This window comes from Esox lucius, chromosome 17, assembly GCF_011004845.1.
Source record: "Esox lucius isolate fEsoLuc1 chromosome 17, fEsoLuc1.pri, whole genome shotgun sequence".
NCBI classification, from domain to species: domain Eukaryota; kingdom Metazoa; phylum Chordata; class Actinopteri; order Esociformes; family Esocidae; genus Esox; species Esox lucius.
This window is the reverse complement of record NC_047585.1, coordinates 4,091,154-4,108,274: the sequence shown is the minus strand read 5'-3', so window position 1 is coordinate 4,108,274 and position 17,121 is coordinate 4,091,154. Positions and strand designations below refer to the sequence as shown.

Genomic DNA, 17,121 nt, shown 5'->3' with positions numbered 1-17,121 from the left:
TATAATGCAGATACTGAGGGTGGTGAAGTTTCCGTCTATACGGAGCAATTCATAACGCATACTTCGCTTCACCTGCGAGGACCTATAGTTCACAAGTACACTTCTCTAACTACTACGCTATATAAACAAGGGGTAGTCAGTCAGTCACTCACCCACCCACTCAGTAAGAGACATTCACTCTTCAGATTTATGTTTTGTTTTTTCTCTCCTTAAACCAGAGAGCTGTGTAAGGACATCAGGGATAAAACTGTAGACCTGCACAAGGCTGGGATGGGCTACAGGACAATAGGCAAGCAGGTTGGTGAGAAGGCAACAACTGTTGGCGCAATTATTAGAAAATGGAAGAAGTTCAAGATGACGATCAAACTCCCTCTATCTGGGGCTCCATGCAAGATCTCACCTCGTGGGGCATCAATGATCATGAGGAAGGTGAGGGATCAGCCCAGAACTACACGGCAGGACCACAGTCTCAAAGAGAGCTGGGACCACAGTCTCAAAGAAAACCATTAGTAACACACTACGCCGTCATGGATTAAAATCCTGCAGTGCATTCAAGGTCCCCCTGCTCAAGCCAGCGCTTGACCAGGCCCGTCTGAAGTTTGCCAATGACCATCTGGATGATCCAGAGGAGGAATGGGAGAAGGTCATGTGATCTGAGGGTATAAAAAAATATAGCTTTTTGGTCTAAACTCCACCGCCGTGTTTGGAGGAAGGAGGATGAGTACAACCCCAAGAACACCATTCCAACCGTGAAGCATGGAGGTGGAAACATCATTCTTTGGGGATGCTTTTCTGCAAAGGGGACAAGATGACTGCACCGTATTGAGGGGAGGATGGATGGGACCATGTATCATGAGATCTTGGCCAACAATCTCCTTCCCTCAGTAAGAGCATGGAAGATGGGTCGTGACTGGGTCTTCCAGCATGACAACGACCTGAAACACACAGCCAGGGCAACTAAGGAGTGGCTCCGTTGGAAGCATTTCAAGGTCCTGGAGTGGCCTAGCCTGTCTCCAGACCTGAGCCCAGCGACAGCCCCGAAACCTGAAAGATCTGTATGGAGGAGTGGGCCAAAATCTCTGTTGCAGTGTGTGCAAACCTGGTCAAGAACTACAAGAAACGTTTGATCTCTGTAATTGCAAACAAAGGTTTCTGTACCAAATATTAAGTTCTGCTTTTCTGATGTATCAAATACTTATGTCATGCAATAAAATGCAAAATAATTACCTAAAAATCATACAGTGATTTTCTGGATTTTATTTTTTATTCTGTCACTCACAGTTGAAGAGTACCTATGATAAAAATTACAGACTTCGACATGCTTTGTAAGTGGGAAAACCTGCAAAATCGGCAGGGTATTAAATACTTGTTCTCCCCACTGTAATTCGATAAATTAACAATCATGAATGCAATTTTAATTTTTATACTTTGTCGAGAATCCTTTGCAGGCAATAACTGCTTGAAGTCTGGAACGCATGGACATCACCAAATGCTGGGTTTCCCTCCTTTGTGATACTTTGCCAGGCCTTTACTGCAGCTGTCTTCAGTTGTTTGTTCGTGGGTTGAGAATATTTCTCAGCCATTGCAGAATATTTCGCTTCTTTGCCTTAAAAAACTTCTGTGTCATTGTCCATCTGTAAAGTGAAGCACTGACCAATCAACTTTGTTGAATTTGGCTGAATCTGAGCAGACAATACATCCCTATACACTTCAGAATTCATCCAGTTGCTTCGGTCTTCTGTCACATCATCAATAAACACTAGTGACCCAGTGCCATTGGAAGCCATGCATGGCTGTCATCACACTGCCTCCGCCGTGTTTTACAGATGATGTGGTATGCTTCGGATCATGAGCCGTTCCAAGCCTTCTCCATACTTTTTTCTTCCCATTATTCCGTTACAGGTTGATCTTAGTTTCATCTGTCCAGAAAATGCTGTTCCAGAACTGGACTGGCATTTTTATATTTTTAGCAAAGTATAATCTGGCCTTTCTATTCTTGAGGCATCCACCACTGTTGTCTTCCTTGGACTTCCAGGTCTTTTTTTCTCAGAATGTACCAAACTGTTGATTTGGCCACTCCTAATGTTCCTGCCATCTCTCTGATGGATGCAGCCTAAGGATGGCCAGTTTTACTTGCATTTAGAGCCCCTTTGACCACATGTTGTGGATCCACAGCAACAGCTTCGCAATGCGAATGCCACACCTGGAATCAACCAGATATTTTACCTGTGTAACCGTTGATGAAATAAATGAATAGCCCACACCTGTCCATGAAACAGCTTTTGAGTCAATTGTCCAATTACTTCTGGTCCCTTGAAAATGAGGGGGCTACATATTAAAGATCTGTAATTCCAAAACCCTTCCTCCAATTTGGATGTGAATACCCTCTATTTAAAGCTTGAGACACTGCACTTTAAGGCCATATTCACTATTTAACTTTAACTGTATGTGGCACAAAAAGGGAATTTATTATTTGAGCTGGTAGAAATGCTTGGCTGGTAGATTTCTTTCATCTACCAGCCCCCTAGGCAAGGTGAGCCAAAACGGTAATTTCATAATATGTAGGGCACTATAAAATCCAGTATTTATTGCCAAATTCCATGATAACTGGTTAATTCAGTCTCGATTCCATTTTAAATGTTGCACCTCCATACAAACACCCTCGACAGTTGTGGTGTGTGCGTCAGCTTGTTTTTTCATCCGCATCTGTCCACAATTCCTAACAATCCATTCAACCGCCCAGCTATACAGTTTGGATGAAGCCAGCACCGGATTCTAAACGCACAAAGAAAATAGAGAAAATGCTTCTGTAACATACAGTTCAAGCGTCATTGCCCCATAGGCTATATTGTTTACTTTCTTGACAAACAAAACTTCTCTCCTGACACGCAGACTAAAGGATTTAATGCTTAAATACAGTTTTCAAGTTATTACAATTGCTTTGTAAACCGGTCTGAGATAAACAACAATAACAGGCAAGTACAGACTTCACCCATGGTATTTAACTTCTAAATTTACTTTTTTAAATTTAATTAGACAGAAAAGACTTGAATATCCCCAGAAAAAGCCTATCTGAAAGAACAGGGAGAAAGAGCTAGAGAGAAAGATTGCCCACGCACTGTTTAGGGAATTTAGAGGGGAAAAGTTTAACCTTTTTGGTTACTGTACCACCATCTTAATTTTGTTCCGCTCAGAGAATTCCCGAAGTAGAGTCTTCTAAAACACCCTTTGTGGTGAAGACAAGTACCCGCAGTGTTCCTAGCCCCTTGGTTGTGAACCATTAGTTTAGAACAAACGGTTCACACTGTTTGAGTGATAGAGGCACGTACTGGGAGCTGGAAGGATACCATTGCCTAGACTTTTTTCCAAATAATATTTGAGGACCCTATGCTGGCAGGTTATGAATCAACCAGCACATCACTAGGCTGGTAGCACAGCAAGCTCTTGGTTTCTGACTGCACGCTCAGGTGCTGATCAAATGCTAAAATGTGATGGGATATACACCCCAGCATACACTCTACATGTTGCCAGTAACAGATTTCTTTAAACGTTTTGGTCAAATATTCCTTGATCAGTGGACGGTCGCTTCGACATTTTCACAAAAGTAGGCCTAACGCTATGAACAATGAGGGGCAAGTTCCACATGGAGATCCACGAGTCACACTGCCACACAACCGCTGATCTGGAGGAACACACCCAGCTGCATGCAGATCCTGTTGTTCTTCTAGACTTCCTGGCAAACTGCAATGGCGTTTACTATTAATATTACAGGACTACATTAGAATTAACTTTCTATATAGAACAAAATTGAATTACGTGTTTGTCTGGATTCCATGATTATGTCTGCAATCTCCTGGAAATTATAGGGCACTAATGGTGGCTTCAACCAGTCTGTAATCTTGTGTAAACAGGCTAGTACACAGGAACCCAACTCAGGTCTTGGAACCCAGAGTTGGGTAGTCTGCTAATCACGGACTAATTCAAAACTGGTTAAGTCCAGTAAACAGCTAGATTCGGCCCCCCAGGAGTAGCCTTCCCCAATCCTAAGGCTTTGTGCATCTGACCAGTAACCAAAATATTGCTAAAACGAATCCTGAGCTGGCATTAAGAAAACAATTATTCAGTTGTTAAGCAGTAACACAGTAAACCCCAGGAGCAGTAAATTGCTCCCCAGGAGTCAAGCATGGCAGCTGGCCAAATCTCTCCAATTAAAAAGCTGCATCTAAATATTAAACAGGTAGCTACTTTTATTAGGCACTGTTAGGTGCAGACAATAAGACATATTATTCAAAAAGTTAGACTTAGGTTGAATAAAACAATTAACTGCTTTCAAGAAGAATTATATATTTAATCCTGTTAAAATGGACATGAAACCCGGTTCCTGATAAACCAGAAAAATAAAACTGGAAATCAAAATGAACATTCCACCAGTTATTTTGTTTCAGACAAATGCATTTTGTCTATGAAAACTGCTTCTGCCGCATACCTTCAGCTCTGTGTCAACAGATAATCTGCGATTAAGAAGTGCATTTGAAGTTGTTTACATGTCTTAATAATTTGAAAGATAGTTTTAATCAGAGTACACTTACTTGAATTTTGACCATATGCAGATAAACTGCTAACAGTTTATGACAAATATCAGTCAGCTTACTGCCATAAAAATATTGGTGTACGTTAACATACTAAATCATCTCTAAAGCTGAAACAACTGTAAAACCAGCATGAGCCTCCTGTGCTCCAATTCCTGATAAATAATTAAGACAAAAAAAATATTAAATGGTCTAACTCCACTCTACACTTCAACTGCTGCTAACAAGGGCCCTAGGGAGGCTAGGACAGCCTGATAGCCCAGTAACAAATAATACACTAACGAGGTTCAGCACTCTGCTATTTAATCTCAAATTAGAACGCTATGTTTTCACCCTAGATGGAAGACCATGCAGTCCTTGATATGTGGAACTTCAAAAGTAAAAACGAACCATTGATTCTGAATCCTTGTGGGCTGTAGTGTAAAAGCCAGGTGGGATTCATTGTTGTGACACCCCCGTTTCTCACAGTGATGTAGAGAAGTTGATTGGGTGCTGTGACCAGCGGGGGAAATTAACACACACCACCCACCAAATGCAGGTAACTTTCTGCGTTGACACCAAACCTTGCCAAACAGACCAGCTAACGTGGCAGATAATGAGTGTTCTGTAAAAAATAAAAACATTAAAACAGGTAAGTGAAGTCAGTGTTGTTTTTAAAAAGTGTTGTTTAAAAAAAAAAAACATTACCCTAGTAACACTCATGTCAGGGATGGGCCTATTGTCCCAGGTGATGCCGAAGCACCAGTGCTCTCTGGTCGATCTACGTTAACGGACCTGCTGAGTGCTAGTGTGTACTGCACCGTAAAATCAAACGTCAGTGTCAAAACAAGCAAACTTTTGCTGAGGTAAACAACAATGGTAAAAGCGTGTTTTAAAGGTCCCCTGACATGAAATTTTCATTTTGTGAGGTTTTTTAACATTAATATGAGTTCACCTAGCCTATATATGGTCCCAAATTTTCTAAAAATTCCATTCGGTGTAAATTGAGCATTTTCTATCTTTCTCTGACTTGGAGAAAACGGAGAATCAAACAGGCTGATCTGGACCCGTCTCTTTGTGACGTCGCAAGGAGAAATTGTTAACTCCCATGGTAACTCCCCTTTTTCTGCTTTGCCCGCCCAGAGAAAGAATTTAAATAGAGCCCGGTGTGAGGCACACATGTGTGTGAGCGCGACTTCAATCTGTCTACGCGACGAGGAGGGGCATCATGGCTTTTGAGCGAAGGAAACACAATAATTGCTCAGTAATAGGATGTAGAGATGAGCAACGAAGCCTTTTTTTACTTCCTTCGTACATGCCACAGAAGAACCAGTGGAATGATTTCATTTTCTCCGGAAAAGCGCCGACACAGCTTCCCAAAGTTTTGCATGTCTGTGGCAAACATTTCACCGACGACTATGTACATAATGTTACACAACAAAATTATTTACTCCTGCGCGCACATAAATATATAGGCTTTATATATAACGTGACTTCATGATATGAAGGGAGAATTTTTACATTTAAAAAAACCCTCTTCTCTAAACTAGAATATTTACTGATATAGATGCTAACACAGCTTTAAAATCATCACAAATCAGAGAAACATGAAAAGGCAAAAGCAGATTAGCTTTAGCTTTAACTTACATGATAATCAGACATCCTAACAAAGTATCATATAGACATAATATTTTTAACTAACCATTCGGAAACATCCTTCTGGAGGCGCTGAGTTGCAACTTCTTCATCCGTTGCTTCTCCATCTGGATCGGATTCTGGGTCAAACTGAAATGCTTCAATGTGTCTTCGTGCCATTGCAATATGATCCAGACATACCGGTAAACATGCACGTTACCTTTGCCGCAAGATAGTAAAGGCCAAGCCCACCCACCACCTTGCCCCGCCTTTTTCATCCTCATTAAAATTTAAAGTCACAGACACCAATACGGGCCGTTTGAAGGAAGCTCATTCTGTGACTATTGTAGTGGCTATAATTCTGCAGCAAGGCTGAATTTTTGAAAAAAGATTTCAGATACAGTACTAGGGACCACTATGGCCTATATTAAAGCCTACAAAAAGTAGCATGTCATGGGACCTTTAAGCAACAGAACATTACCATTCACATTACAGCATACATAGACACATTCGATAGGTTATATCAGTCAGAAGACAGGTGTGTGTATAGATAAAACGGTTGAGTCAAAAACTGGGCTTACACATTCATGTGTGAACTTCTATGTAAGATTCTGTTAGCAATGAGTTTTGATTGCACTGACACCTACCCGATTACCAGAAATGAATGGCACTTTTCCACTGCACCGCCTCACCTCTACTCGCATTGGGAGCTTTTCCACAGCTTAGTACCAGCTTGACTCTGCCCTAAACGCCTCGCCTCGGTTCGTTTTCCACTGAAGATAGTACCCTGCACATACCCATAGAGACATCACTGGAAAACTGCCATGACGCCACCTCCAATGAGACACACATGGGAACAACAATGGAGGATATCATACAACTACACCTGATACCAGCGAAAAGCCGGCATTTGACAACTAATGAAAACCCTGCAGTTAACAGAAAAATCTATTGAATGAACGCCAATTTTCTATTAAGTTGACAAGCTTTAAACGTAAAGTGGCAACTGAAAAGTAAAGTAAACCTGGATAACGGGGTCACAGACGACCCCGTAAGAATATAAATTTCGTCCTGAAGTATTAAAGATTTAAATTAGATAAGTGTATACGCTTAACAACTCAACACCAACACATTTAAAACAACCTACATAACACCTCCATCCAGATTAAAAGGTATAAATAATTGCCTTGTTATTTGCCGGCTATAATACCACACTGACTGAGTCAAGATAAGACTACTGTACACAAGGCAGCGTTTATACCGCGTGAGCTGTAACTTTTGTCTTAATACATTGCAGACTGCAAAATTTGTTAGAAAGTTTGGTAGGCTGCTTCTGTTTGACTTGAAAGTATTACTTTGACCAGTATGCCAGTAAGCCTATAGAAAAAGACAAGATCCTTTTGTAGGCTACAAAAACGCCACGTCTTTGCAGGTCTCTCACAGGGATAACAAGTTGATTTCAACACCAGTGCATCGGTCCAAACCAGGAGGAGTTTTGGGAAAATGTGATTGCTTAAATTACAAGTCTGGCCCTATGCACGGGCACTGAAATAAACCCATTTCAATGCAAGGACTCCTGGGACAGACCTGCAAAGATGCGTTGTTCTCGTCTCATAAAACAATTATCTGACACTGGATGGCTAACAGCAGAACAGTTTGCTGCATGTCACTCCTGTCCAATCTGAAGTCTTCCGCTTTTTATGGAACATACAAAATCACAATGTAAATGTTCACTGTTATGCTGATGACACACCGTTATATGTTTCGATGAAGCATGGAGAAGCCCCAAAATTAGCTACTTTGGAAGCATGCGTTTCAGATATTAGGAAGTGGATGACAAGAAAACTAAAGAAAAACAGAAATGCTTGTTTTTGGACCCAAGAAACAAAGAGCGTTGTTAGCAGATCTCACTGTGAACCTCGACGGCTGCATGGTCGTATCCCAACAAACTGTAAGAAACCTCGGCATAACCCTTGACACTGACCTCTCCTTTAATGAACATATAAAATATGTCTCAAGAGTTGCTTATTTTCATCTTCAAAACATTGCAAAAATCAGAAACTTTCTATCAAAAACTGATGCAGAAAAATGTATCCATGCTTTTGTTACTTCTAGACTAGATTACTGCAATGCTCTTTCCAGTTACCCTGACAAATCAATAAATAAACTTCAATTAGTGCTGCACACTATTTGGGCACAATTAGTGCCTAACGCCTATTAGGGTTAGGGCTGATTTTAAGTTTTTACTGTTAACCTATTAATCAATACATGGACTTGCTCCGACTTACCTTGCTGAAATGATCCAGCTATACATACCTACACGTAACCTTCGCAAGATGCAGGCCTATTAATTTTACCTAGAATTTCTAAACAAACAGCCGGAGGCAGGGCCTTTTGTCCTAGAGCTCCACTACTGTGAAATGATCTGCCAATTAAGGTTAGAAATGCAAACTCAGTGTCTACTAAAAACTCATCTCTACAGCACGGTTTATGATCAGGTGTAGCCTGGCCCGGGGGCGTGAAGGTGATCAGAAGGCTTGATACTGTCCACCCTTGCTGTCTTGCCAGGTGGGCTCTCGTCACCACTAGGATGCCCTCCCTCCAATGCCTCTCCGGGGCGGAGTCACTGGCTTGTTGTTGTCTCTCTGTTGCGCACTTGTGCAATTGGGCTGTACTCTGCTGGCAATACTCTGCCCTTATTCAGGGTGGTTGAGGTTGGTGGGTGTCCCTTTGGTTGATGCCTGGCAATGTGGGTGGATTGATTTCCTGCCTGTTGGGCCCTGTCCGGGGCCTCCCCCGGGTAGCGCCATAGTGTCGCCGGACCCCCCTGTCTCAGTTCCAAGGTTTTAAGCTGCTATACTATTGTGCTGGGGGATTGGGTCAGTTCTCCTTCCCCACTAAGTTGTTGATATGAGGAATGCATTTTCTGAATTTTCCCAGTCTCCTCCCGTTTTAAACTTTAGAAGGACATGAGGTCCTGGTCCACACCTGCAGAGTACCTGGTTCGGGGGGCCCATTGCTGCCCCTGTCCTTGTCCTTCTGGTCATACGTCTGACCTAGTCTAAATTTAAATAGACTCTGGATTTAGCCCACATGCATTTATTAATTATTCCAATTGGACTCTTAATATATCACCCGGCACAGCCAGAAGAGGACTGGTCACCCCTCGGAGCCTGGGTCCTCTAGGTTTCTTCTTAAAATTCGGCCTTCTTAGGGAATTTATCCTAGCCACTGAAATTCAACACTACTGTTGTTTGCTCCTTGGGCTTTAAGGCCAGGTGTTTCTGTAAAAGCACTTTGGGACAACTGCTGTTGTAAAAAGGGCTTTATAATTAAATTTGATTGATTGATTTTGGTATCGACTCAGCTCGCTTGGAATCTCAAAGGAGCAGGTACAAAAAAAGTACTTTTGCGCAATGGAAAAGCAGAAAAGGCGAGGCAATTAGAGTTGAGCCGGTACCTGCAGTGGAAAAGCACCATAAGAAACACAGCTATGACTCAAGCTTCATTCATCCTCCTGTAGTGTGCCTACTGTTCAGTGTTGGATGCCTCCTGTTTATTTAGAATACCAGTTACAAAATGATTCTACTGAAACATTTCTTAATTTCATTTTTGTTCTTTTTACCTTTCTCCATTAGTGTAGTACTGTTTACAAGTTGGGTCACAAAAATTAAACAGTGAGGTCAACCCAAACATTGAAACAAAATGGTTTGTTTATTCAATTTGTTGTGTAATTGAATACCTTTGACCAGTTCGCCATTTAACATTTGAATTGGTTTCTTAAAAAAGACTTAACTGTGGAATAAATATTGAACATCAACAAAACTCATTCCACGTGTAACATTAGCTACTGAATACATGTATAGTGCAATAATCCATGTTTTGTCCCATGTACTAGCTGGCTATTTTGTTGACTTATGAGGCGAGTCATAAGCTAGCAAAAGTGGTAGTTAGCTAGAATCAAATTGAGTGGGGTGACGTAATGTTAAAAAAAACAGATAAAAGCTATTTGATAAGAAAGCTACAAACATTCTGAACTAGACAGACAATGTACACTAGGGGTACAACGGTAAAACTGAATACCGATATTTTTGAGATCCCCCTTTTTATTATCAAGATCAATTATAAAAGTGGCTCAACGATAATTGCAAAGTTAGATAAATACACATTTTGGTATTTATAAGGTAAACCTCTTATTCTAAAATGTATATGATGCTAATGAAAAGGGATCAGAAACGCCTGGGCCTTCATGCCCTAAACAGCCACAAATTACCGCGTTTTGTCAACACTTCTGTTGTATTACCCGGTCAACAAAGGGAATTTTACAGTGAAATGGAGTCGAGATACATAATTCCAAGTTGCACGACAGTTTCTAGGAACAGTTAAAAACTCTATGATACCACTCAAGCAAATGTAAAACATAGCTTGTATGAATGTAAGGACATTGCTTTAACTACAGATGGTTGGACCTCCTTAGCTACTGATGCTTATGTTACCATAACAGCCCACGGGACTACTGATTCTTGGTAACTGCAAAATAAAAAATCTGCAAATGTTGCAGAGTATATTTCCAAAATTCTGGAAGATTTTAATATATGAGCCAGTGATTTACGTCACTACTGATAATGCACCGAATAACGTCAACGCAGTAGAAAGATATCAATTTGGTGAACATCCTGTGCGTGGTTCACACAATTAACCTTGCTGTAAGGAAAGGACTAAATACTGGACTGGTTGAAACAACACAGCCCTAACCCTTAAACATACGGCTGTAAAGTTCAAGTCGTCATCAACTGTAAAACAAAATTGCATCTGGAGTATCCATGACACTCTGAAACCATTCAATACAGCATTTCGGAAATAAAACTAGTTTAAGAAAGGAACATGGCACCTCAGAAAAAAAAGCTAGTAGAAAAACTGTGCTGACTGCAATGGGTGAACTGTTTGGAAACACGAACAATCGTGGGAAAGAAGAAACGGAAAATTACAAAAATATAACTGATGCAGGAGACGGCTATGTCAAGGAACACCAATCTCAGCAGATAACAATCCACCCGAATGGTGGTAAAAAGCAGGCCTGAAATATCCACACCTTGCTCAACTAGCCAAAAATTACTTTTGTGCCAGGCACATCTGTGCACTCTGAATGTGTCTTTTCAATAGCAGGATGCATTGTAATTAAAAAGCGAGCAGCCCTGGATCCAGAGCAAGTCGACTGGCTTGCATTCCTGGCAAACAACATTTAAGATATGCACGTTTGAATGGTCACAAGATTGTATATACTGCACATAGTCTGTCACTTAGGAAACTAAGTCTTGAACCACTACGCCACTAAGCTATGTTTGTGTAGAAAAGTGGTGTCAGTATACTTCTGCATTGTAAAACCAATTAGTTGAAACTCCATGGTCCTTAAAACTAATTCCCGACATCTGCTAAAATCCAAACCAACAACAGGTATAACAGGGTCGCTACACTACATTCAATTCATTAAATTAGAGATTACTGTAGATGGCTAGTTATACAGTAATGAAAACGACTCCAATCATGCCATGGCTGGTTCCACTACCCTATGTGAACTTCGCTTTGTAAATCGACATCGAGAGGAATGTATTCGTTACCAGGGCAGTTCATCCATCGCAATATAGCCATAAACGGTTTTATTTTAGGCTTACTACAATGTAGCTACTGAAGCTTGTAGCCAGTGAAGTTTTAGTCTGGCTGGGCAGTACCTATAATAAAAACAATGACTCTAATCACTCCAAGGCTGGGCCGTTACCTTAGAAAACAGTGACAGTTGAAAAGATAACCATTACGCCATGTAAACTGCTCTGTGTAAACTTTGATCTATACGTCCCTTGTCGGTGCAGTTCATCCATCGCAAAATACAGTGGGGAGAACAAGTATTTGATAACCTGCAAAATCAGCAGTGTTTCCTACTTACAAAGCATGTAGGTCTGTAATTTCTATCATAGTTACACTTCAACTGTGAGAGATGGAATCTAAAAGAAATATCCAGAGAATCACATTGTAAGATTTTTTTAATGTCATGCAATAAAATGCTAATTTATTACCTAAAAATCTTACAATGTGATGTTCTGGATTTTTGTTTTAGATTCCGTCACTCACAGATGAATAGTGCCTCTACATGCTTTGTAAGTAGGAAAATCTGCAAAATAGGCAGTGTATCAAATACTTGTTCTCCCCACTGTAACTGAAAACAGCTTTATTCTAGGCTTACTATAACATAGCTACTGAAGCTTATAGCCAGCAAAGTATTAGTGCCCAGGCCTTGCTTTGCTAGCCACCTGTATAGCAAAGCAGTTACTGTGGTTAGATTTATTTTCTTTTGAAGGTAGTGAGCGAGTAAATCAATTCTCAAATTACTCGGTCATGTCAATATCGTAAAATGGGTGCCCACCACTAATATTTAGACTACTACAGTACGATTGTGGTGTCCGATGATATAATAGCCATGTAATGACCCAATGTTATTTCACTGTACCAGGATGAACAGGCAAACGTGTTATGTGCTGTCCAAGAGACATAACAGGGCCCTCCACATCTTAAGCAGGATCCCATTCTGTGTGTAACGTATCAGCCAACATCTATGCGAGACACTAGTAGCACCATTTACACGTGGTGAGGAGGGGGCTGAAAGACTCAGGAAATGTGTCTAGCTAGGCAAGATTAGTGTTGCAGGCTTATGTAATTCCCAATATAGAAGAGCCAGAAATCAATAAGCATTCACATCTCCAGTATTTCCCAATCAGGGAGGCACGGGAGGTTAGGTGTTGCAGCCATCCCATAAGGCTGTAAAGGAGACAGCAGACATAAGAAGGCAAGCCAATATGCGATGAAATGTTATTAGGCACATGATGTATTACCATTAAATGATTAGTTATATTTGATAAACCAACACCAGCTGGGGGGGGGGGGGCAAACTGTATAATAGTTTTATAGTTTTAATAGCTTTTGTACTTCCACCAAACATTTTCTAAATTATTTTTTACATTTTAATTCCATGACTGATTCAAACTTCATTCACATGGCTCTGTCTTCTCTCTCTGCAAGACTGAATGGTGAGCAATATGTTTAAAAAACATCTGCAATAAAATCACAGTATTGGATGGCAATTCATTACGATCTTAAAAATCACAACGTTGGTAATGTTGTATTGTGACATCCCTGACAGTTCCCAGATGGTGGGTGACATTCTGCTTTGCTGGCATGTTTCTCAGTGCTGCATCCACATGCTTAATGCCACTCCCCTTGCCAATGTCAGTCGGCAATGGATAGCAGTCACAGGCATTAGGGGATGAAATCTCTACAGCATTAACCAAAAGCAGGAGGATAATTAATTTTGTATCTGGCTACATTGAGTAATACCCCACATAGACACTCCCGTTAAGATCAGCAAAAACAACATAAGACAACACTTTCTTCTCCCTTCTTTGCTCCCTCTCCCCTTTACATATGCAAACTAACAAGCACACACTCCTCCATCACAAGACATGGAAAAGGTCTATTGATCCCGAGAGAGGCGGTGCGTGCAATCACCACTGACATTGGGAGAACTGTGGAAAAATAATTGGGAGGGTGGGCTCTCTGGTTGACAGTGCCAAATCACTGAAGGTCTTATGAAATCTCCTCCTGTAATGCTCTGGAGGGCAAATGAAGAAAGGTCTAAGAAGCCTTTAGATGGGGATCATGGAGGTTATTTAATCCAAGATAGCAGGATGGTGTCCCTGCATGAATTCACCAGTCTCAAGAAGGGGTCAAAACAAATAGTTGAATTGTCGATATTTCGACAAGGATGCCATTTACAAAAAATATCTGTAACACTGATTGACTCACTTGGCAGCAGTAACAACTGGTTATTTCTTATAGACTAAACAAATCTGGCTAACGGCCAAGGACAGGAAATGATTACGGCTAGCGAAAGCATACCTGTGCATCCCGGCAACAACTGTTGAACAGATTGTTTGGTTTTTGTTGACTAATTATATATAATTTATTCCTATTAAGCTTCCTTCCTAGGATATTTTCTTATTCACTGGAATTTGAACTCATCAGTATGTTTGTTTAATGCATACTGTAACATAATTATAGACTGTTAGTCTATATATTAAGTGTAGTTTCATTTGGAAATTATAGTTTTAAGAGACAATACAAAAGATTTGCTGATTAGATTGTCTAACACATTTAGTATTTTGACATTATGGCTAGAAAACATTGACAACATTTATAGTTCATTTGCAATTGTAATTAATGGAAAAGCTTGTAACAATCATTTGAAAGAACTCCCTTTTTATAAAATACTGACGACTTGACAGGGCTTCTAACAGGGTAATCTGGTCATTTCTATCCTGTTTCAACAACTGATTAGAGTACTCTCTAGCTGATCGTAGGGTTGCACAAAATGCAAAAACAATACAATACAGAAATCAATTTATCTGGAAACAGGGCAAAGAAACTTAATATTTGATTATTGGCTGATTTGTAACCTTACACTTACATGGTGGTGAATTTTCCACAGGTAGGCGTTCAGAACATGAAGTGCTAGGGATTCATGTGAAGTGAGGTGTGAATATTAAGCAAGAAATAGGCCTTGAGATACTGAAACATAGGCTTGGTCTATCTACTATTTATGGGCTTTCATTCAGGTCCAACTCAAGTGTTCATATAAATATTCCACAATTAAGAAAAAAACGTGGGCCTATTGATTTCATTTATGACCAAAAAAAGTCGTTTGTTGGTCTCCTTTTACCCGAGAGGTCTCCTGTACACAGTAAACAGCCAGTTGTTTCGTGTTGGTATACTGGAAGGTTATGCAATACTAGAACATGCATTAGTGTTTTTGCATATACGAGCCGTGTTCTGCATTAACTACGACCAATGTCCATTTCAACTGTGCGAACATTTCCAACTCAAAGGTGCGTGCCCTTGTTGGCCGTATTTAGACGTACGGTGTAGTTTATAAGTAACGACCTCGTTTTGCTAATACTATCAGAAAAAGTTAATCTGATGAAGGCAAATTGAAAAGATAACATCCACAATCTTCCATTGTCCTGGCCAGGTTTATCACAGAACAGCGTTTACAACGGCAGAGTCATCGGTACCCATCACGAAAAGGTGATATAAAATGTATGCACTCACTACTGTAAGTCGTTCTACATAAGATCTGCTCAATGATGTAAATTACTAATTCACACTGTAAAAAATAAGTGTTATTAAAACGGTTGGCTGCTTTTAATCTATTCAGCTTGGGTTAACAAACCAGTGTAATCAAACAGTTGTGTAGGTTGGCCAGAAAGTTGGCTACGGTCAGACAGGTTATATACTGTATAAAGCCAGTTGCAAATTGGTATTAATTTAGTTAGTAGTCTAGTACAGCAAAAGTAATACATTGGACTAACTTTTGACTTTTTAGTTACCATAACTAATTATTTGTTATAAATTAAATGTTAACTTCAATTACCTTCATGTCGTTCATGATGATCTGGAAGAGCCCTCCCAGGGCGCTGCATTCCTTTTCAATACCCGCATCCATTTTTCCAAGTCGAAAGAATTGAAGGCTTAGCTACGAATATAGGCTTTTAGCGAAGTTAATTCATTAAAATAAATAGTAAATATAGGAGGAAAATCTCTGCAAAGTTTTAAAGCTATAAGCTGAAAAACATGAAGCCAGAAAGAGAAGAATATCTAACGTTACTGGAACAGTAAAACTACAAACCCTGGGAAGAAAACAATACGTGGAATACAGTTCCACCAAAAACTCAGTCAGTGGTTGGCTAACTAAGCTAGTAACGGTAGCTAACTAGCCAACCAACTTGATACACCCTCGAGAAAAAATGGCATGGTTAAATAAACCTAACTCAAATATAAAGTCCGTCGAATAACCTATCTAATATTACTGCATCTAATCCATCTAATCTACATCCACACCGCAAGGCAATGGATCTGGCTGACAAAACCGGACTATCGAGGAGCTAGCTAGCTAACGTGCGTCCAGCTAACTGGCACGTCAGTCCTTGATCAATGACTCACTAGTCCGCGAATAATAATTGGTTAAAAAAGCCTATTTCTGTTCCCCATGTTCCAGTGAAAATGGTTCTGTTCCAATCGAGTCATTTGTCCCCTTACTCCTATGCGGTTCCAGCTTGCTTGCCAAATGTGTGTCATGGGCTTTCACCAAGCCACGAGAGCAAAACAAATATTCTGGGAGAATCCACGTATCGTTAGAATAAGGTTAGCGTGTTCACTGTGTTGCCTACAATGACTACCTGTGTGAAGCCTGCAACAATAAGTGTAATTTGAATTTTGCCTTCTAAATAAAATCTTATAGAAAGTCGTGCCAATGAAAAAAAAACAGAATGGTGGGTTTTCATATTGTAATTGACATTTTGCAGTAACCTAGCGGTAGCTCAACTAAATGTAAATCCAGATATTGTTTTCCACAGCTATTTAATTTATTTATTGGATGTAGAGTTGTAGTTAACTATTGGAAATACACAATACTTTCTTTTGCAAAACTGAGTTTAAATGTAGTATACACATTTTTCCAAGTTGCTTTAGTAAAGGTAGATTTAGTTTAACCTATTTTTGTGATCTTTTCAAATGTTTCTAAAAATGTTAGTGTATCAGCTTTTCGGAGTTGGACACCGAAAGCATGAAATGTGCCACATTAACCACTGATAGGCCAACCTCTACATACACACCTCTACACACAACATATATAAAGATTCACTGTCACACCAATTAATTACCCAGGTTAACCTAATGAGCAAGTTGCACCGTTTACAAATTTAAACCAGCAATAATAAGGCCAGCCTTGACAGAAAATGCTTTTGGTCAATCACTTGACTTGACAAATACAATTCCAAGAAGGGGAAGGACACTAATTGTTATGGAAACTCAC

The 17,121-nt window shown here is 40.1% G+C and overlaps 1 protein-coding gene across 4 annotated transcripts in view; it reads right to left on the bottom strand.

Annotated features, from left to right (window-relative positions):
• Positions 1-16,505, bottom strand: part of mtss1 (MTSS I-BAR domain containing 1) — a 104,716-nt gene extending 88,211 nt beyond the window's left edge. For 2 of the 4 annotated variants that reach the window (XM_010903508.4, XM_010903511.4), the window contains exon 1: positions 15,682-16,505. In XM_010903508.4, coding sequence (XP_010901810.2) covers positions 15,682-15,753 — 72 coding nt within the window. In that variant the 5' untranslated portion in view covers positions 15,754-16,505. The remainder of the gene's footprint in view (positions 1-15,681) is intronic. The other 2 variants (XM_010903509.4, XM_010903510.4) reach the window with 2 other exon arrangements.
• Positions 16,506-17,121: the final 616 nt, after the last annotated feature.